Source organism: Dermacentor silvarum, chromosome 1, assembly GCF_013339745.2.
Source record: "Dermacentor silvarum isolate Dsil-2018 chromosome 1, BIME_Dsil_1.4, whole genome shotgun sequence".
Taxonomy (NCBI): domain Eukaryota; kingdom Metazoa; phylum Arthropoda; class Arachnida; order Ixodida; family Ixodidae; genus Dermacentor; species Dermacentor silvarum.
The window spans coordinates 85,730,079-85,752,812 of NC_051154.1; the positions used below are offsets into that span (position 1 = coordinate 85,730,079).

A 22,734-nucleotide genomic window follows, 5' to 3' on the forward strand; every position below is an offset into this window, starting at 1 on the left:
GAACGCATGGTGCGGGAACAGTCCCACAGTTGCGACGCAGCAGCGGGTTACCAATGCATTGGGTCCTCTGGGAGCTATGCCGGGACCGGCCGAAAATGATGTAACAGCCAGGAAAACGCAGCACCCAGGAACATAACAGTGGGGTTCTACTGTATTCTTGTTTTCCACTAGAGTATCTTGTTTTACATGTTAAGTTCTTGGATTGTTGCAGAAAGTATAATCTATTTTTTTTATTGCCATAAGTATGGATAATAAAGTGCTGTCTGTGTCCATTTTGTTGGCAAAAGGCTTTTCTTTTCTTTTTGTTTCTTTTTTTTAATCATTTCGAGGTAGGCTTACACTAGGTGCAGGACAGTAATTCTGGCACCCATTTGCTGTAGTACAACTCCATAGGGTGAAGCATTACAAAGCTAACCATTCTGACACTGCACTACATTTGCATGCCTTTTTTATATACTTCAGTGTAGCCCCAAGGAAGAAACGAAGGATCCAGGGTTACAAGGAAGATCCTTTTGTGTTCCTTTCAGAAGATGACAAGATTTGGAAAGCAGTACGGTGAGTTGTTGTTTTTAAGCACTATATTATTGATTGAATATGGTTTTGAGGTAGAAAATTTTATTGTCAAGGAAAGCAAAAGAAAACATGTGAATATTACAAGCAGGTAATTTGACTTTTATCAGATCATTATCATTGTTACCTACATAAGACTGCTTTAATATTTTAGGTACTTAGGTTATTTAGTGTTATGAATGGGTCTTGACTTATTTCAGAAGGGTAAACTTACTGTTAGTTATTGTATGACTGTTTGAAATATTGACTGCAACTGTTTGAACGCTATTGATATCAAACATTTCATATAATCAATAACAAGAGGTTTGATACCAGTATTGTACTCTGGTGCCTCTTTCTGTATACTGCCTGCACACTGTCTTGTTGTCTGTACCAAAAACAAATAAACTGGATCACTACTTATAGAGTCAGCCAAGAACTGCATTTGTTAGTGTGCCATGCACTATAATAATTAATGTCTTTGAACACTGTGGCGCGTATATAGGAAGTTGATGCAGCAAGTTAGCTTGGATTTGCAATTTTCAAAAAGAATGCAATTAGATTACTAGAAGTGCAAACACCTTTAAGTAAACTAAACTTGCAGTGGTGCGCTTAGGATGGGACCATAGTGAAAATGGCATACACAAAAGCACTGTCCTATCTCGTCCTTTCCTGCACCTTCTCTCACATCCTAAATGCACTGCTGCAAAACTAAGTTCAAATTATCAACTCCCCACTTATCCACTTCCTATAAATAATGTCACTGAAAAGTATTATACTAATTAGCATATGTCAAGCAGTTTACTTTCTCAGAAGTGTTGTGTCTAGACTTGTCAACTGCTGTCTAATCCAAAGCTGAAGTGGTTAACAACACAAATGTTGAAAATTAGAGCATGCACTATTGGGGGCGAGCTCCACCACTGGAAAAGCTGGCACCACCGTCGGCGCGACGTGGTAGTGAGGGATCACAGGGACACAGCAGCTGCGTCTTTTACTTTGGAAGCACCGAAGCGAGCTGAAAACGAAAGTTTATTCCCACCTGCGCTATGGTTCTGATTAAGGGGGGATGTTTTCCTTCATCCGGTGTCTGCTTGACATCACTTCAAAGCACTATAATAGGTAGTGGGTGCCTTTAAAGGCGTCCGACATGGTAGAGTATTGCTCGGTACCGTAGTGCCTGACGCGTACGCAATGGAGCCAGGTGTCAGCCTTCACACGTACCCACAGGCCAAGAAGCTGCGTGTAGCTTGGATTGGGAAATTTAGAACCGGCAAGCAGCCATCGGCTACAACTCGGGTGTGTAGCAAGATCTTCCGTGAGGAAGATTTCTGTTATGGCGTTGGGGCTGCGATGTTCGGTGAGTGACCAAAAGCGTGCGCTGAGAAGCTCGCCCAGGCGCGCTGCCCAGTTATTGTCATGAAGATTTGGTCTATGAGCTTGTTGATGCTAGATACTGTCAAGTTCACCAGAAAGGAAAGGGAACGGTAAGAAGCACATTAAAAAAAGGCATGGCATATGAGCATGTTTGTGTTAGCACCAAGCAATGAATGTACTGGATTAAGAAAAAAAAGCAGCGGGAAATTCCTCGCTGAGAAGACCGATAACCATACAGTGCGACACAACTTGAGAAATAACGATATTGAAATGTCGAAGAATTTGTAAGAAAAGAAAAAAAAATGATTGAATCGTCGCGATGGCACATCACGAGTCGCCGTATAACGTCGAAGTCCCTAGTTATAACGAAATTATTTTTGAACAGCTCTGATAGCAACAATGGTTGCTTGTGTACTGTCAAATGTTCATATGCTGCGGCCTAAAGCCCACGGCACAGTGCGAAAACGCGCTTGCAGCGAAAGTGAAACATTGTGCGCGGACATGTATGCAGACGCGCAGTTGATTGCTGCATTGAGGCTTCATTCTGTTATGCTCCACCTGGTTATACAGACAGCACACTATAAGAACATATTTCACATAGTCTGCTCTCAGCGATTGCCTACCAGGCAAGAAGACGCATACGCAAGAAGCCGGTTCGGGGGACTCCATCACGGTGGCCACGCGCAATGGGCGTTCACTGTACGTATTCGGTGAATAGATAGCGCCTGTAAACTATTCTGCGCTTTCTGTTTGCCCAAGGTTATTATTTTGACAGTAAGAAACTTCCCTCGTTTGGAGAGTAGTTACAGAAATGACCAGGAGGGCTCCGGCGTGGTGTTTTTATTGAGCGCCGACAGCCAAACCTATGAGGAGCGCACCGCGTTATCCTTCATACTGCGCAAGCGAGGCTCTTCCGACAAATGGCGATTTCGTAACTCCTCGCCCCCATTATGCTGCTGAAGGCCTCATGCTGTTGAATTACCCATCTGTTAGCTTGTAAATGGCATTCGGAGTTAAGGCATTGGGCATATAATGTCATTAATTCACCCATGACGACTATGTAAAGGATGGTTTTAAATCTATGTGCTTCTCAGAAAAATTGAGCTGAGTGTAGTACATTACATGTGGTAATAGCATTAAAAAGTGTTCAGAACTTCTAAAGAGTAAATGAATTTGCTTGTTTAGATCTGGTGCCATATTTTGCCTCTATTGAGTAACAAATGAGGCAATTACAGATAGCCAGCTGTGCAGGCAGTGCGTAAGCTTGTTAAGGCACGTTTTGCCTGTAGCAGCATTAGGAGTTTGTGGTTGTTACCATCTTTTGTGCAGACAGTTCCAAGCAAAGCGCACTATGATACAATTTGAATGCAGACCTTGTATCTATCTTCGGACTCTGCTGAAAACAATATTATGAAGTTTTGAAATCTCTCCAGCTTTTATTTAACCCTTTTCGTGCATTTTTTAAAATCAGAAAACAACCAAAATTTTGCACATTATCTTATGGCTGATCATTGTGAACAGCTTTTGTTATTGCAATATCAGCTGTTTGTTTGTTGTGTTCTGTTGTTTGTTACCATCAATTGTTTTCATGTTTTGAGTTAGATAGGTATGATGAGCCACAGAGAAAGTCTATATGAGGCTTGAAATTTCTTGAAACAAAAGTCAAGCATGCTTTTGATGTCCTCTATGCGGCGCATCATTCCTGGTATGGTGAGGAAAGGAAATCGCAGAGGTGCAAGCGGCATAGTGTTTTCGTCGAGCCGCATGCACACGAGAGAGGCTTCGGGAGGCTCGAACTCTTCCTTATAATAATCAGAACTAAGTTGAAGCTTTGAACATGACTCACTAGAGCTTTCCAGGCCTAGTGCTTTACTTGAGGTGAACAAACATCCAAAAGACATTGAAAAGCGTGGTTGTTGTCACCGAAGCTGCGTAACACTGTGTCACCATTTTTAAAACCCAGGGGAACCAGATTTTCACTATGTTCTTGCCGACTGCACTCAGAAGGAGGTCTTTTTTTCTGTATAGCTTGTGCCTTGTTGTAACACAGCATTAACATCTAAATGATAAAATGACTGCCACTCACCTGTGGCACTCAGTACATGAAAGGAAATCCCCGGACAAATGAGGCTAGTCAGTGGAATATATTGGAGAAAAGTCAGAAACGTGTGTACGAGAGAGACTCGTCCTTGGCACAGAAAGGGTTAAAGCAGTGAATTGCTTTATTTGACAAATGTAGTATAATTTCTTGTTTTATTTACAGAATCACCAATCTGCGGAAGCACCTCATGTTATATCAATTTAAAACCATTCTCCAAATATAATTCATGATTTTTTAAAATAATATTTGCTCATTATAATGCAGCAAGCTCAGCAATTAATCTTTCAGTGGAGCCTACCCCCTTTATGGCACTAGGCACAAGCTTACAAGTATAGCAAGAGCACCTCACCACAGTGAAGGGGAATTCTGGCCATGATGCAAGCGGGTCTCTCTACAGTGAGAAGGCTTAAGTAGGGACTTTAGATCCAATGGCCTGATCTGCTGTAGTGATTTGTGCCCATGTAGTTTCATTTCACAAACACAGCTGCCCCAGTGCATTTTGGCATAATGCACGATACATTGTGGTGGTGTATGTTCATGCACCACCACAATGTTAGTCTGCATTATCTCTTTTCGTCATCAGGAGTCCCTTCTCACATTATATTCATGACCACACTAGTAGTATTTGTGCAACAGTGTAACCACAAGATGAATTTATTCCTGGGACAATTAAGTATTGCTGAGGTAATGTTTTAAGTTAGGGCAATGCATTAAGTCTTCATGTTTCATTTGGTTGTCTGCAAATATGCTCATGTTGTTTTCAGAGATTTCTATGAAGTGGACCCAGCTTTCCCAAACCAGCAGCTGTTGGGCCGATGTCAACAGGAAAATAAGCGCAACATCTATCTTGTGTCTAAGACCGTGAGGAACATCATTGAATTGAACCGTGAAAGAATTAAGGTGGGTGCACTGGTAGACACAGTGTTAATGCTTTTGTGATTCGATGCCTGTGCAAGTTTTGTCATGATCAGTTTTTATTTTTTCCAGATCATCAACACGGGTGTCCGGGTTTTTTGTCGTTGTGAGGGCAAAGAAGAGCTGGCATGTGACTTCAGGGTTTGCCAAGAGGTAATAATAACCATTATACTTTACTTACAACAATTAAACCTCAAAGGTATAGCATATTTAGGGATTCACACAGGTTTACTAGATGTTAATTTAAACACGTGCCCATATACACTGTACTTCACTAAACGTGTTGTGAATTACTACAGTGGACTACTGTAAAACCTTGTTAATTCGGAAAATTACATAATTCAGACTAATCCTTTGATTCCGGCAGGAGTATGCATTATATAATGGCATCAAACTCTCAATAATTTGGATGTATATGGCTGCACACCGGTTAATTCGAACAACTCTGGGTGTTCGGCGAGCGTGTAGTGCTGAATATGGGCGACGCAAAAAGGGCTCTAGCATCCAACCGAAACAAAGCGGCAGAGTCCCTATCCCTGTAGTCATCAACGGAAATTGTATGGGAATGACAGGAACACTGGAATGCTTTGTGCCTTTATAGCCTTTATTATTGCGTTTACTGCCTCGCATAACACTGTGTTGGCTGTATGCCTTCAGAACTACGTAATCGCATTGATAGTCACCATTGTTTTGTCCGCAGCAGCGACAGTAGGTGCGTTTTGACTGAGTACGCATGTTGGCCGCGTGCCTTCAGAACTGCATGGTCACCATCCATTATTGTGTCGATTGCAACCACGGTCCACGGCGAGCAGTAGTTTAGTTTTGACTCAGTGCAATGCATGCACGATGTCACAAACATAGTGGAAGCTGTCGGGGATAAAGCGTGATCCATGTGCAGCCCACACGCTGGCATCAAACTCGCCTTGGCTGCATCACAATGGATGGATGGTCTGTTGCCAGCCAGCTGACTGGCAAAAAATAGTCGGGGTGTGTGCATGGCGGTAAAAAGCATGCCTCTGATGATGATGCGGGTCTTGTGCCGCGGGGTCGCACTGCAAACGTCACGAGGCCTTCGCCGTTGCGAGCGCTAGCCAATTGAGATGATGATAATTTCAGCTCCTGCACTGCCTTTGTGCAAAATAGAAACAGGATTTACTGATTCATTTATTAAATATAAGCATGTTGATGTAGGAAGCATTTATTGATTGTTCTATTGATACCTTAGATAATTCTACATTTGGTTAATTCTAGCATTTACTTTCGGTCCTGTGAAATCCGAATCAGCGAGGTTTTACTGTGTCATTAAGATGAACTCGAAGCGATCATGAACTGAGCTAACTGATCTGACCAGGAGGCTAGCAGATTGCAGAACGAGGGCGAATTAATCGACAACTCGAAGCGCAGGGACACAGGATATGGCAAATTAGTTCTGCGGAAGCCTGCAATGTAGAGGAAGGCTTTCTGATAAACCTGTAAGGGTAGTCTTTGTAGCTTCATGCTAGATGGATGGATGACAGTTTTCTCTTTCTTAATTAAAAAAAAAAATGTTTACTGTATCAACAACCCTTCTTCTGGCAAATCACTTCTTTGGAATTCCGCAAGGTGGAGGAAGTATCATGAAAATAATTTGTTGATTTGTCGATTCATTTGCCCTAACGCTGTGATCTACTAGCCTCCTTGTGAGCTCACATGGTAGGGCGACTGCCCTGGAAAGGCGTTCCCAGGTTCGAATCTCGGACCAGGACGAATTTTCTCTCAATTGCATAGTTTTTTTTTTTTTTTTCTTTCTGAGAAACCTGTGTGGGTTTCCTGTGTAACTTCGTGCTACATTCGGGTGGATAACAATTTTCCCTTTCATGCCTTTCTTTAGTGAAGAAATCTGTTACTCATTTCTATTTTGCACAAAATCTGCACAGAAACTGCTGTTTTCATGTGATGCAAATAATAAGCGCACTTGCATTCTGTTTGAAGAAGTCGCACGAAACTTCTACGAAATGGTGAGGACCTCTTAACTTCCTTTGCGGTGTAGCAGCAGCACAACACACACATAACAGATGTGGTTTTCACAACCGTACACACACCATGATTATTTTGTCGCAGAAGTGATTCAGCCAGTAACTGATATAACGCTAGCATGCAGGCAACAATTGAACCACCTGTTATCATAATAGTAAAGCCCCCTTAACTCGTAGCTGCAAATTACCAGAAAAAATTTTGAGATAAGCGAAATCAGAAATCATGAAAATAGAAGGCTGCTGGCCACACATACACCACATGGAGCCTTTTTAAAATGGCGGTAGTAATATTCTCGAACACTGGGCATCTTCGATTATCTGTCCCTGACAATCCCCGACTGCCCAAGGTGGAGCTTTCAGCTAATGAGTGTTGCGTATGCAGCGCCTCGGACAGTCCAGGACTGTCGGGGACGAATAACTTTCGCGTGCCTCTGCACGGGACACGTTGGCGTCCACGGGCAGCAGTGTTACTGGCAACGTGCCAGGATGGTGTGTTTGGCACTGAGTTAAGATGATTGATCCTGACGCAATACTTGAAGCCAGTCATACGAGGAGTTCATAGCCGGTTCCTGACATCCAAAAAGTTGGTGCTGCTAATTTCTGCGTCATAATGAATTCTGGACAATTTCACTTCGAAGGCGCGCACGAGCTTACGGCTCACCTACACATGAGCATGAAGCGAGCGTTCTTATCAGGCCGTGATCTCATTGAAACGCTGTGGGCTCACATACTGGCTTCTTTTGGGTGTAGTGTGTGGACTGGGACAATATTCTCATGTGATAAGTTTAAGAGATAGTTTCACTTTCACGAGACTTACGTGATTCGGCACCGGACAAGTCTGTGTATACTGCAGCGACAGCGCTTCTGCGAATGTGCCATGCTCGCTATCTGCACACAGTGGCAAGAGCGTTGTCAGCGGAATGCTTCAACGCGTTGAATGCTTAGTCTCGTGAAATCTCAAAGTAAAACTATCTCCAAAAGTGACTGCCCGGCAATACCGCCCCTGATTGCGCATACTCCGAAGCATCGATCATCTTGCTCAAGGTCACGATTAATAAGCTGTGACCATATTGACCATATTGATGTGTCACTGACATCCTAATTGAGAAGGGCAAAAGAAAAGGAGAAAAAAAAAGACCAACGGGGAAAAGATAAGTGGGGTGCGTGGCCTGGCGCAGCATCTGGCTCGGCTAGCGAGCACTGCACCAGCATAATCGCTCACCGCCGCTGGGTGAAAAGCAAGTGCATGCGACTGACTCGTCTCGTTGCCTTTTTCCTGGAATTTTCGAAGTTGAGATTTAGAGATATCCGGAGTCCATTGCAAAAATATTTCGAGTGAAGGGGTGAAAAACTTTTGGGCGGACACTGCGGTGGAAAAAAAATTTCGTCTTATTCAATATTTCAAGATACACATCAAAGTTCGAGTTAATGAGGGTTTACTTATCCGCCAATGGCTTCTTCCGTCATGCTTGTCACATCACGTTTGCCATTTCGCATAGAAGAAAAATCATTGATAGCCTTTGTTGCATGGATGTAGCACAAACACTACACAAAACCAATTTACTTGCATCTAGCAAGATGCTTTGCTGGGCTAGTTGATCTGTTGACATGATGGAAAGTAGCACAAAAAGTTAGGAAAAAAGGAGGGTGAAGTAGCACTCTATTCTTTTGCCCTCCTTTTTTTTTCACTTTTTTACGCTTCTTGCCATCATGATTACTTGCATCTCATTAATAACAGACAAACAATTGCTAAAGCCTAAAACACTTTCACCAAACCATCGGTATACTGCCATGTATCACGATGTTGTACTGAAGGATATTTTCTATTTAAATTTTTTAATACTCTAGGGCATGGGTTCTCAAAGTGGGTTCCGTGGAACCCCAAGGTTCCGCAGGCCCCTGCTCAGGGTTCCGCGAGCCACTGATAAATTTTCCATGGTTCCGCGTCACCAAGTGGCTAAAACAGCGAAAACGAGGTGCGCTCGATCCACAGAACCTCCATTACTCATGCCCGAGTGTCAAAAAGCACATCACAGCACGTAACGGCAACGCGCAAACTGCGCAATAAATCCACAAGCAGCTAGCCATCCAACCTACGAAAACGGGCAGAGCGCCTAAGCTTTCGTACTTGAATCTCGGAGGCCGTAATTTACCAACATGCGCATTTCTCCCGTTTGTAGATAGCGTAGGTGCCGATTGCGTGCGCACTGACGTATACGTTGGAGGAATTAAAAAATGAAGAAGAAAATGTGTGGAGCGTCGCAAGTACGCGCCGCAAAAGAGCAAGAACGGCGCTAGCGTCCCGCCGAAACGAAGCGGCGCAGTCTGCATCGCCATGACCCTCAGTGGCAATCGTGCGCGGCACTTGATTGACAGCAACGCCGGAGCGCCGTGGGAGCGCTTCGTGCCTAATTGTGCCCTCAAAGACTTTATTCTTGCGTTTATCGCCGTGCGTAACACTGCGTTGGCGGCATGCCGCGTGCCTTCATAAGTGCGTAGTTGCCATCCATGATCGCGTCGATAACCACCGCATTTGCGGCAAATAGTAGTTTCGTTTTCACTCGGTGCGCGCGTCGGCTGCGTGCCTTCACAACTGCGTAGTCGCCATCCTAGGTAGCGTCGATAGCGACCGCGGTTTCGTCTGCACATCTTGCAGCGAACGGTAGTTTCGTTTCGACTTGGTGCGTGCATCGCCACTTGCCTTCTGAACCGCAAGGTCGCCGTCCATGATCGCGTCGATAGCGGCCGCGGTTTCGTCCGCAGCGGTTGCGGCAAGTAGTAGTTTTGCTTCGACTCAGTGCAAAGCTGTCGAAGAGCACCGGCTACATCCCGATGGACGGACAATTTGTTGGCGAGCAGCTGACTGGCGAAAAAATAATCGGGACGTACGCGCGAGGCCTTCGCCGCTGCTAGAGCTAATCAGTCATGAGATGAGAATTTCAGCTTCCGCACTGGTCTTGTGCTAAATATTAACAGGATTTGCTGATTCATTGTGTAAATAAAAACGTGTTGACGTGGTTAAGCATTTGTTTATTGTTTTCTTGATACCCTCGATAATTCGACATTCGGTTAATTCAGGGGGGGAGGGGGGGGGCTCCTTGTCGCTTCATGGAGCTTAACAGGGTTCCCTGGAGCAAACATGCTTGAGAACCCCTGCTCAAGTTCTCAATTAATGAGAACTGTGTTTTTTATCCCTTGTTTATGTGCACGTTTTGTTTCCGCTTTCTATATGCAAATATACATTCTTCTGTCACTTCTGAAATCAAACGCTCTCATCCTTCATTTGAAAAGAAAACACGGACAGCGATATTATTTCAAGTCGCTTTCCATAAACGAATCTAGCCCTGTCACGATTCGTTTATGGAAAGAATGTATATTTGCATATAGAAAGCGGAAACAAAACGTGCACATAAACAAGGGATAAAAAACACAGTTCTCATTAATTAAAGTCACCACAAGGTTGTCCAAATACACAAGGACAGTGGAATGAGAGCGGGGTGCGGCTCACCAACAGTTTGGACACATGGTCACGTAGGTGAAGAACGCCGAGCCATCGTCGACGGAAGGTACTGGTCACTCCTTGAGCGAACTCCAGGTTGTCACGAGATCAGACCTTGTACTGGCTCAGGAGGTTAGGCAGTCCAGATTCTGCCGGTAGGAATCTGGAAGCTCGGGCCCGCGGCCCGACAACTCACTCTAGTCACGTGGTGGGACCTTGTCCTAGCTCTGGAGCCTAGGAAGTCCAGGTTCTGCCGGTAGGAGTCTGGAAGCTCAGGCCCACGGGCCGAAGGCTTACTCCCACTCCCGGCGGATGCCGACTTCTCCGGTGCTCACTTTCGTCCGAGCACCACCACGCCGTTCTAGCATCTCTCCCTCATCTCTTCTTCTTCCTTCCTTTTCTCATACGTCAACCATCATGTACGGCCCTTAATGGTCGCTTTCTTCTTAGTGTTTATTCCGACGGCGCGTCAGATTTCACGCGTGTAGCTTCTTCGTCGTCGGCTTCTTACCCTCACCCATTCGCTCTCGATGTTAAGTTGTCTTCGCCGCACCGCTCCCTTTACCTACAACACTGGCTTCGTGCACTGTCGCTCCCTAACACACAACAGGCCCATTTAGTCTAGTTATTTCTCTTTCTTTTCAAGCATGTTGACTAAAAAAAAAAAACACTTTTCTTGTAATTGTGGCGATCGAATTTGCAACACATTGCGGCAGCACAAAGCTGTTACAGTAAAACGTCGTTAATTCAGTTACTTTGGAAATTCCTTTAATTCAGTGCAAAATTGCGCACACACCGGTTAATTCGGACTGGAGGCAAACCAAGGACGACGCTGGTTCATAATCGCCATCCATAATTGCGTTGATAGCGATCTCGGTTTCGTTCACAGTGGTTGCGGCAAACGGTTGTCTCGTTTTGACTCGGTACGGCCGTCAGTCACATGTCATTATAACTGCGTAATGGCCATCCATGATCGTGTCCATAGCGACCGCGGTTTCGTTCGCAGTCTTTGCGACAAATGGTTGTTTCGTCTTGACTCGGTACGCACGTCGGTTGCATGCCTTCATAACTGCGTAGTTACCATGCATGATCGCTATAGCGATCGCAGTTTCGTCCACAGCGGTTGCCACTTGCAGTTTCATTTTGACTCGATGCAAAGCACTCAAGGGTGATGAGCACCGGCTACATCGCGATCTGGATGTGCACACAATACTGAAAAGCGTGTCTCGGATGAAGGTGCGTGCCGCGGCCGCGCTGGGAGAGCCATTCAATCACAAGATGACGAGAATTGCAGCTTCCGCACTGCTTTTGTGTGAAATAGAAACAATTTGCTCATTCATTCAACAAATAAAAGCATGTTGACATAGTAAGCATTTGTTTATTGTTTTTTTGATACCCTCGATAATTTGACATTCGAATAATTCTGACTTTTTTTACTCCCTTGAGATCCGAATTAACAAGGTTTTACTGTATGTGGTGGCATCATCTTCACCACCAAAGATACACTGCATGCACACTGAAACTGATACATCAGTCCTTCATAACATATGCTTTTGACTGTACCCATGTGACTTGGGCAGTGGAGCATCTGTTTCGAAGTGAAGAGCTCTGGAATTCAATGCTGGCTGAGCAGAAGAAATTTTTTTTTTTTTTTTTTTTTTTTTTGTGCAGCACAATTGCTGCCTATCAAGGCTTTGACACATGAGCACAATTAATTGTGAAACTCTCCATATGATATTTGCCACTGTTAAAAGCACTCTTGACTTGGCTCTTGCCGGATATTGTTACGAGAACATTGTGCCAGTACATAAAAATTGTAGTATGTACAGTGTAGACCGCTTATATCGTAAGTCGCCGGAATCGCGAATATCCGCACTATAAGCAGTACCACACTATAACCAAAACAGCTATTTATTGCGATAATGGACACTCCAGGCGCATTTCTGCCGTCGCTGTCACCGTGCTCTAGGTTCCGTATTCGCTTACTAAATACCTTAACAAGCACGGTGTCACGTGCACACAAGCAAACATGAACCCATCTCGCTCGTTGACCGCGGAAATGAACTGTCAAAACGCTCAAGTGACGAGGCGCGGCGAGCAAATTGACCTTCGTGCTATCATGCCTCTTGCTTCAATGCAACCTATAAGCGGCAAAAACACGGCACCCGGCAGACTTTCCCCGTCGCAGATAGCTTTCAAGACAGGGCCAAGGCGATCGCATCGCCGAAGTGGATCGTCGCAGATTACGTCCTGCTTCAGTCCACTGAAACCGTTCCGTATTGCTTTGCTGGCGAAAATCCCTTCTTCCTGTTTGCGCCTGTCCCGAACGCAAGTTTCGGATTCTCCGAACGCCCGTGATACGGCCCGATTTCCGTCTGTCTCCGCACACATGATCACTTTCCTTTTAAATGCGGCATCATGATGAACTCTGTACTTAATGCTGATAGAGCAGATGCAGGGAACGTGAAGACAGACGGTAGACTATTGCCCAAGTACGTGCACTGCAGCACATGGAGGAAGCTACGGTAGCTAGGCTCGACGCGCGTGCGAGGCGGCCATATTGAAATGCCGACGGCTATATGGTAACGCAGATTTAGGGTCGTTCTCGATTCTAATGCGCACGTAATTTTTGGACCTGTTTTATCGGAAAAAAAAAAGTGCGCGTTAGATTAGAGTAAATACAGTATTTGTGGCTTGAGGGTAGCGTTTGCCGTCTAGGTTGACAGCAGAACTTCGAGGCAGTCGCACTGTAACCGGTATTTTGTGTCCCGCAACTGCACTTTAAACGATACGCGTATACATAGAGTGCTATGGGAAAATTAACGGGAGTCTGAAAAGACCGTATTATATCCGGTCCTGCACTATAAACGGTTACGTTATAAGTGGTCTATACTGTATGTACTTCACATAAGTGTGAAGCCACAGCCCTCAGCTTTTTTTTTTTTTTTTTTTTAACATCAAACTATCCTCCTCTTTCATTTTTCATCTTTGTCACCTTTTACCTGTAGCACTATGTGGTGTTATTTGAATGCTGAGTAGCTAAAAACAATATCTGCAGGGCCTTCCTACAGTGCTGCCTTACTTGAACAAGAGAAAGCTGACTATGAGCAGGCAAGACCTTTACGTGCTGCTTACAGAGGAATATCCACTGGAGTCACAGTTTTCACCTGAACTTCAGGAGCAGCTGAAAGACCTTGGTATGTGCTTTACTATGAACATTTGGCAGCTATGCAACACTAGAGAGCTGATGCCCTACTTTCACTTTTATTTGCATACCTACAGTGCCCTTGGGCATTAGTATATGGGAAAGTACAGTAAAACCTCATTATTATGCACTTGATTAAACCTACTAAGGGTTGAATCGTAGTTGTGATGAAGCCCCCCTCCCCCCCCCCCCAGCCTCTGTAGGGCCTAATGAATTGGCTAACTGCTTAAGCCGTTGTGGCTTGTAAAATGCCTACAGGTTAGTGCATCTCTTAATCACTTTTTTCACATATGGTCTAACTATGTTGCCTCAACTCGCAGTGTGGCTGACACCATGCTCAACCACAAAAGATACTCTGACTTTTCAGAAAGTGCCGAGACTAGTCTACCAATAATTCTGTCTTTGACGTGGGTGTGGTGATGCCTATACAGATAAGCATTGGAAATGTACGGAGGTGCAGTGGCTGCCTCAGCAAAGAACATAGCCACCGACGGGTGCACCTATATGATGTATCGCCGCCAACCTTATCGCGATGTTCACATGTCTGCTCGGAAGCGCATGTGGCGTAGTTCATAGTGCCGTTGGAAGCCTACTGCACATTTTTAGTAGGTGATATTCCAAACACACCACATTTCTCTGCTGCTTCTTTGAGCAGAACTTGACCTAGTGTGCATTGTGTGTGCAGAAACGAAAGCAGCCTGGCAGTCACTGCGTTGACTCGACAAGCTATATGCCACACTCATGCACCATGTGCACAGCCAGAAGCAGCATGGGCATGAGGACAGCTCACTGCACAGACACTCTCATGAAGCTTCACACAAGTGTAGTCTGCTGGCAAACACACACATTCATCAAGCGTCTCTGCAACACGCGCACGTGCATCAGGGAAAGCTTGACAAGATGATGGATTGTCCACTTTGCCACTGTGCTCTCTGTTAAAGTTTTGAAATGCTGCTTGTTATCACCTGTGCTCTATCACACATTTGTGCTAAAGAGCTGGAATTGTTTTTCACTGATAAAGAAGGAAGCCTCTTAGCGCATATTTTAGGTAACATCTACTGGGGTGTCGCATTTCTTTCTTTGTTAATGGCTGTGCACGTAAAGAGCCACAAATTTGTGCCTGCCAGTTAGTGCATACTACCGTTGAGTGTGTATAGTTAGTACCATGTTTCTGCCAGCGCATATTAACAAGGTTCCACTAGAATAATATTCCAAGTGCAGATATTGTATGTATGCAAAACAATGCAGATTGGTGACAGTTCAGAACTATACTCGGAACAAGAAAGGTGGAAAAGTTTGGTTAACACTCAATAAAGGCCACAGAATCTTAAATCCAATTGATGAAGACTAGATTTTAAAAACATCAACAACCATGGTCACCCTTGCCTAGGCTGACCCAATAGGGATTCCTGAAATGCAGAGGAAAATGTTGAAGGGGAGGTGTAGACAAAAAATGTGTATTTGAATAGTTTTATCCCAGCAGCAAGTCAAAATAAGAAAAAAAGTGATCAGTACAAGTGGATACATTTAGGTTGAGACATTTACAGGCCACTTGCGGATACACTTGCGGGTGAACCGCTCACATGACAGCACATGTGCTGTCATGTGCTGAGCTGCAATGACAGCTCAGCAATACGTGCTAGATAAGTTGTTTCGATTGCTTATGTGTTAGGTAGCTATGTAATGTGCACCATAGCCATTACCATGATCTGCTGTCTCTCAAGGTGCCAGATGTAATGTACAGGTGCGGCCACCACTAGCGGGAACACGGGCGCTCGTGGGCGTGCTCCGCACATGACTCACCAAAGCATACGACTCGCTGGGCTTTTCGCCAGTCGCTTTGATTGTTCCTGCACCGCAAGACTTCATGAGGCCCTGGTGGTGAAGCTCTCCGCGGAGCAATGCCGCAGCTCTTGTGTTCCCGCTAGCAGTGGCCACGCCTGTACAACTCACACCTAGTTTCTTCATTCAGCACTTCGTGGTAGCATAGAAAAAACAAGGAAGGTGCTGAGGTGACACTTGTGAGCCGGGTTGCAACACAAGATCCTGGCATTTACATCACATTTTTCATATTGAATAGTGGCATGGAACATGTCAAGGTGCACTTTTCTACTATACAAGGCTATTCCAACAGAATTTAAAGGGATCCTGAAATGATTTTGACAATTGTGTACAAACATACTGAGTCAGTAGGGTAGTTCCTTTTGATTATTAAAAGAGAGAGAGCTCCTTGAGAGATAGCTTCAGTGTCTAGGTGTACGACAAAAACCGTTTCAGGAACCCTTTAAAAACTATGGTAGAGCCTTGATTTAGCAGAGTTAATTTTTTTTTATATTTAGAGCAGATAACAATTTAATAACGTAACAAATATTCAGTAATAAAATGCTATAAATTCTATCTAATGAAACTGTTCATTGAACAAAAGTTTTGGCTACAAGTGTGTATATACTTCGTTAATTTAAGCTTTGACTGTAAGGGTTACCAACTCTAAGACTGTCACAATTACTTTCTTGATATAAATGCATGCTTTTAAACTTCCTCAATACTGTTCATTAAAGATGAACAAAATGCTCATTGTGTTAGCAAGAAGGGCTCAAAATTAGATGTTTTTTTCTTTTGCAGAAAAGGGATGTGTGCTGCTTGTCTACACCTCATTTCCAGGGTTTGTATAAGTGTGTCATTTTTATTCATTAGTTGCCTCCAGGGCTGACTCTTCATTTAATGATTTCGTAGCACCTTCACTGTAGTACTTTTCACATCTAACTTATTCAATCGATTGCATTGGTGGTGTGTTCATAGTATTAACATGCCATTATCGAAATTATTGTTTGCCAAAGCATCGATAAATAATTAAAGAGCTTTCAGAAGTTCAAAGTAGTGCCTGTGATGTGTGTGCAAATAGCACCTAGCAGCCCAGCTCTTCATTGTAGATGCAAAAACTCATAATTCACAAATATTTGGTCCAGTACATAAAAAAGAACAATTTAATGAATTTATTCTATCATAAACAGCATGGCTTCTGCAGATGTCTTTCAACTGTTAGGCTACTCTTTAAAACAGTTCACCATTTTGCAGAAGCAATTAACTTAAAAGAACAAGATGCGATCGTCTGAGTTTTTGTAGCTGAAAAGGATGTCCAGCTGCTTTCACCCTCGTTTAGATCATGGTTCATCTTTAAACCACATGTGGCAGATAAGCGCGACTCTGCCATTTCATCCAAACTCACATGGTGAATTAAGCAACTTATTCATGATGAACTGCATTGTAAACTTTCTTGCAGGACTGCAGATGAATTCCAGCTAGTCCTGGCTGGGAGAAGAGGAAAGGCAACACTGAGGTGTTATGTAGCTAAGCAAGAAAGGGTGCACTACCTTCGTGTGTGTGGCTACGACGTTTCTGAGTATGGTGAGTTGTTCATACTTGCACTACTGCGCGCATTTACAAGTTTCTCCACTAAATGTTTTCGCAATACTGTAATGTTATAGTGGATCGGAAGGCCGTGGCTAAAGATACATCTGACATAACTTGGTCAGTTTTACCCATGTTTCATGGCAGTATTTTCAGTAAGCACTGTTTCGTTTTGATTCAATGCAAGGCGTGCAATGCCACAAACACAGGCTACATTGCAATGGACGGTTAGTTGGCGGCCCGCCGACTAGCGAAAAAATAATCTGGATGTGCATACTGTAGTAAAAGCATGTCTACTAGGATGAAGACGTGCATCTCACACAGCTACCGCACTGCACAGGAAGTTGCAATGCCCTCGCCACTGCGAACATTTATCAGTTACGAGAAGATGAGAATTGCAGCTTCCGTGATGATCTTTAGTAGAATATAAGTGAAAGAATATTGATGTACTAATCATCTGTTTATTTTCTTGGTCCATTTGATAATTTGACATTTGGTTAATTGACAACAGAATCGAAGCAGTGCTGGCACATCTATTACGTTCTCATATTACGACTTATGCCATTATTTCATACATACATTTGTTCTTGTTGAAGCTGATGACAGTACCATTTGTGAAAAGTGTCACACATGCACAATGGTCACTGTCACGGCTGTCACCCGTTTGCCGTCGGCGCGAAGTCGATAGACGGGGTATACAAGCCAGTTGGTCGTTCCGTACTCAAGCGAACACAGTGAAAGAGTCAGAGTCGGGAGTAAACAAAAAAAAAGATATTTATCGACTGATAATGATGCACAAATTAATAAAATAAAAGACAAACACATCTGAACTTAATATAGCACAATGATGACAACAAATAAATAACGAGCAATTAACAGTAGATATAAAAATGAAACAGGGTGCAGATCAAATATACAAGAATACACTTAACAGTAGTTCACTACAACAAAGTTCAACCGAAAACAAAGTTCAAGAAGAAAGCCAACGATGTCATACGCGTGGCCGGGCATCAGCAGCAAATCCATAAACCGTGAAGTCGGCGTGCAGAGCTTTCCCGAAGAATGCTGGCGAGACGATCTTGTTGAGGTGGATGCGATTGCTGGGCTGGGTTTCCCGGTAGTCTAGATTTGACGTCTTCTCTCAAGCAGGTTGAGCTAACTTGAGGCGAACTACAACGTCTGCAGCTTCGTTGCAGACGTTGGTTTGTCGTCTCATACGTCAACTAGCTCCTCGGAGTTCCAACGTGGCAAGGCGGCCCAGGCGATACTGGACGGCCCTAGCCCCTCGACTGCTTCTCAGTTGATTACAGGCTCAGCTTCTAGACTGATTAACAGGGCCTAAAACCTGCGTTTAAATGCCCTCTCCTTTCCCTAGTTCCCTGTGTTGGGGAACTGCAGGTATGCGGAGTTCACCTAATTATTTCATGACTCCTTCCAAAAGTCTTGGCCGCGCCCCTTTTATTCAGGGGCGAGGGAACAGTTGATTCCCCCCTCGCTGCCCGAGGTCGCGCCCCCCTGCACTGCACCACACAGACACACACGCACACTTGGGTCCGTTGACCAACACAGAAGCAACAGTGGCCGCCGGCCATACGGCGGCCGTTAATCGGCGTGTCACTATGTCGAAACTATATGCCGCACCGTGAGACCACGACGTTATTTGCGCCCGTTAATCGGCGTGTCGCTATCTCAAAACTATATGCCGCACCGTGAGACCATGACGTCTTTGGCGCCCATTAATCGGCGTGTCAATGACTAGAAACTATGCCGCTCCGTGACAGTCAATGTTCACAGGAAAAGACTGTCTGCGTCTTTATCACTTACAACTACAGTATGCATTACCAACTCACCAGGAATCTGCACACTTTCAGCAAAGCATACCTGAGGCACTATTCTATAGACTCAGAATAGTCCTTCAGGTATGTATTCAAGCTTGCCATCTGTGCTCACCCCATCATCTCTCTTCTGATGCTGCCCATGTGAGATGTGCTTTCCCTGGTGCCACAAAAGATAGTGATGAGACAACTCTGAGCATGCTCAACCAGAAGGTGGCACAGCTTCAGTAGGTTGAAGATACATTTGAAAAGGCCATGTGGAACAGCTGCGAAGAGCTGCAACAGCTATGTATACATGGTTACCATTTTGTTCATATAGAAATGGTACCAGAGATCATAGTTACATTTTTGTGCTCTGAATAAAGTTAGTCCAGTTTGTTCTAACTCACAGAAAACAGAGTTCATGCTAAGGTGCAGACCTATATGATTGGGTCAGGATTGTAAGTATGCTAGTGCCCCACACCACTAGATTCTGAAACTGTGTAATCGGTTTCACTAAGCTCAAAGTGATTGCCTTGAAAGTGTAGAATTCAGGAAGGCACAAATATGCTCATGGCAGGCTTAAAGGAATAACCATTCACTGGAGATGAAGTGGAACTCTTCTGAGGCTTCAAATATTTTTTCTCTTCTCTCTTGCCCCCCCTTTAATTTTTTTTTTTTTAATTTTGTATACTGAAGTTGTAAAACTCATTTCCATACTGTACATTATAGACTTTACTTTAGCCTGTTTCCAGGAGTGAAATTCAATGAGGAATTGTACTGTGGACTTCATTTCTTTAATGCTAACGTCTCTTATACTAAAAGTAAAAAAAAGTAAGCAGTGTGAGTGTGTGAAATTAGTGATGTCACTTCAAAGATGTCCTATTAGGAAAAAATAGTCAAATATAGAAATTAACTCCACAGTCGCATAGGCTATACACTCCTGTGAGAATTGAAATCAGAAATATGAGTTGGTTTTTACTCATTAGGGTAGTTTTTCCAAGGAAACATGGTAAATCGTGCCCCCATGGTATTTGGAAACTAGGCCAAGCAGTCTTACCACTGCTAGATTTGATACATCTCTTGATTTCACTGTCTCTGTGCAGATTAACTATTGTAGCAGTGTGGGGATTCTTGTAAATTGCAGCAGGTTTCAGTGCTTTTCTTTCTTTTTGTTTCCAGAAAAGCGTGACAGAAAGAAAAAGCCAGAGGACAGCCTCAATATGGAGGTTTTGGGAGCTGGAGACTCCGCCAAAGATGCACAAGAAGCAACGCAAGAGAAAACAGAAGAGAGTTGTAAAGCACAAAATAATGACTGAGCACATTTTTTATAGCTATTAGAACATCCATTTGCTGTGGCCTTTCTTACTTGTTTGGGACCATGGTCTGTATCTCACAAAGAGTGACTTAAAAATGATATCACAACATGAGGTTCTGCTGATGATGTGTGCTGTGTCTGGTAAGCCGTATTGTGTAGGAGCTTTGCTGTATTGATAATGTGGCCTCCAGGCAGCAGATTCTAGTAACTTTTCCTTGAACTCAAAGCACCGACTGGCATCTAAAATGGTGTAAAACACCTGCACCTGACATCGATTCATAGTGCTGCACATAGTCCATTTGTAGTTAAATATTTAAGATAATTCAGTTACCTTTTTTTTATTGTTTTAGCTCTACCTGACAAACTTGCCTGCTTTTAATGAAGCTCTGGAGAATTATTTTGACTAAATCATTTTACTTCAAAGGGCTCTTTGTACAATCTTAAGTCTAAAGCAAAAATAATAATTGATATGTACATACAAAACTTGCTAACTTAATTAGAAATTGAAGCAGATGCATTTCAGTCAACTAGTGACGCCATAACACTAGCAATGAGAGCAGCAGTTTTTTTAAATGTGTACTGGAAGTCAAGGTGGCTGTTTTGCCACAGACAGCACCTGTGCCTTCAGTCGGCGTCATTTTGGGACAGATGCCAATGGATCCCAAAGGCGCACGCTGGCTAGGTGAGAGCTGAACAGGTTTGCCTGATGTTGGCTTACTACATTGTGAGGATGAAAGGGTAGGCAGCTGCCAGAAAATTGAGTTGGGTTACATTGCTCTTAGTTTGGAGAAACAGCTTGGAGAGGGGAGGGGGAGCAAGAAGGGGGTATTCAGAGAGTCAAGGCATGCTTCAAGTTGAAGCAGCAGGCAATGTCCCTTGTGCTACCATTGACTCATTATTTTGATATCTCAATGTTTAGTTGTGCCTGCTGTTACTTTTTGCATTTGTTGAGTTTAAGGGAGAAAATGTGTAGAGTGTGCACGCAACCAACTGCAGTAAACATCATCTCATGTCACATCCGCTGCCAAAAGTCATCACCGCATGTTGCTCTGGTCTGCAAGGAGTGTGTTGTTGGAACGGATTAAAATTAATTCATTTCAGTGTTTTCATGGAGTTAAGGTGTCGCCAAGACACACTATGCTAATGACAAATAAAAGTTGCACACTCAGTCAGCTACCCAATGCCCCTTTGGCATCCTTAAGTTATTTTTGAACCAAAGAAAAATGGTTTTGATACAGAGGATATCACTCGTGCACCCTTTTCTCACCACAAACGGTGCAGAAAATGGCAAAATTATTACTGCGGACCGCAGTTTTGAGCTAGGAAATGGGCTTATCATGTTTGTTCATTCACAGTGCTTTGGTTCATGCAGCACATGACGTGATGTTAGAAAGGTTTCTTATATAGAATCAAACCAATCGTGTTTTCAAGCCTCTAACCTTTATGCCACAGCTACATTGCACAGACACACAGGTACTAATACACTTGCATTATCTGCACTGACAGTTCTAAATCCGTAATCATTTCTATGCCTACCTAACGAGAAAACCCATCCGTCACGTAAGACTATCGCTTTCAAGATAGGGCCCGCAGCAGCGAGTGAATTCATCTTCATGCTGCTGCTCGCTTCAACACAAACTAATTGGTGAGAACACAGCGCTCACAAAGCTATCAGCACTCGGTGCGCTCGGTCCCCATCGCAGATCGCTTTCAAGATAAGGCCCGAGCGGCTGCACTAAAGGCAGCCGCCTCCGGAGTACGGTTGATAATGGTTCACATCGAGAGGAGGCAGCGTCATCGCGCGTTCTACTCCGGCGGCGGCTGAGTGCGGCTGCACGCGCGCGTTATCTTGAAAGTGAACTGCGGTGGGTACAGAGTCTATACGTGCCAGAGGCTGATGGCTTTGTGTGCGCTGTGTTCTCGCCGCTTCGCGTTGAAGCGAGAGGCAGCACCAAAGGCAATGCGCTCTCTGCTGCTACCGCTCGTCCTCACACCAGCATTTTGACAGCGAGTGCCCGCAGTCATCGAGTCAGATGTGTTTGTTTGCCTGTGCACGCATGAAACCGTGCTGGTTAATTTAACGAATGTTTACATGTTTATACGACCGATAAAACTACTTTTTAGTTAACGAATGTTTACATGTTTGTATGACCGATAAAACTACTATCCATACTTCGTATAGCTGTCTAATAATTTGTTATGGCAATTGATGATTCGCCTTTTTAGTGAAACTGCAACATTTTTGAGGGATACGATCACTTTCGCGTGACTCAGCACCAAACACATCGACGTCTCAGAGCAACAACAATCCTGGCGCAGTGCCGAGATAGTGTGGTTGACACTGTGCGAGAAGTGCTATCGCCCATAGATGCCGACGCTTCTTGTGCCGAGTCGCGCAAAATCTCATGAAAGTGATTGTATTGCCGACCGACACGCACCGCACTCTATCGCGTGTGTCGCGCGAAGCGTGCTCGTAGCGGCAGCGTTGTCGTGTTGTTGTCGCTCACTATTGAACGAGTCCAGCAAACCATCGCTC

The 22,734-nt window shown here is 44.1% G+C and overlaps 1 protein-coding gene across 1 annotated transcript in view; it reads left to right on the forward strand.

Moving 5' to 3' along the window:
- Nucleotides 1–21,213, forward strand: part of LOC119431774 (RNA cytosine-C(5)-methyltransferase NSUN2-like) — a 100,738-nt gene extending 79,525 nt beyond the window's left edge. Inside the window, exons 14-20 of the mRNA XM_037699248.2 lie at nucleotides 463–555; nucleotides 4,789–4,924; nucleotides 5,012–5,092; nucleotides 13,512–13,650; nucleotides 16,281–16,320; nucleotides 16,939–17,063; nucleotides 20,063–21,213. Of these exons, the coding sequence (XP_037555176.1) occupies nucleotides 463–555; nucleotides 4,789–4,924; nucleotides 5,012–5,092; nucleotides 13,512–13,650; nucleotides 16,281–16,320; nucleotides 16,939–17,063; nucleotides 20,063–20,199 (751 nt within the window). The 3' untranslated portion in view covers nucleotides 20,200–21,213. The remainder of the gene's footprint in view (nucleotides 1–462; nucleotides 556–4,788; nucleotides 4,925–5,011; nucleotides 5,093–13,511; nucleotides 13,651–16,280; nucleotides 16,321–16,938; nucleotides 17,064–20,062) is intronic.
- The last annotated feature ends 1,521 nt before the right edge of the window (nucleotides 21,214–22,734 follow it).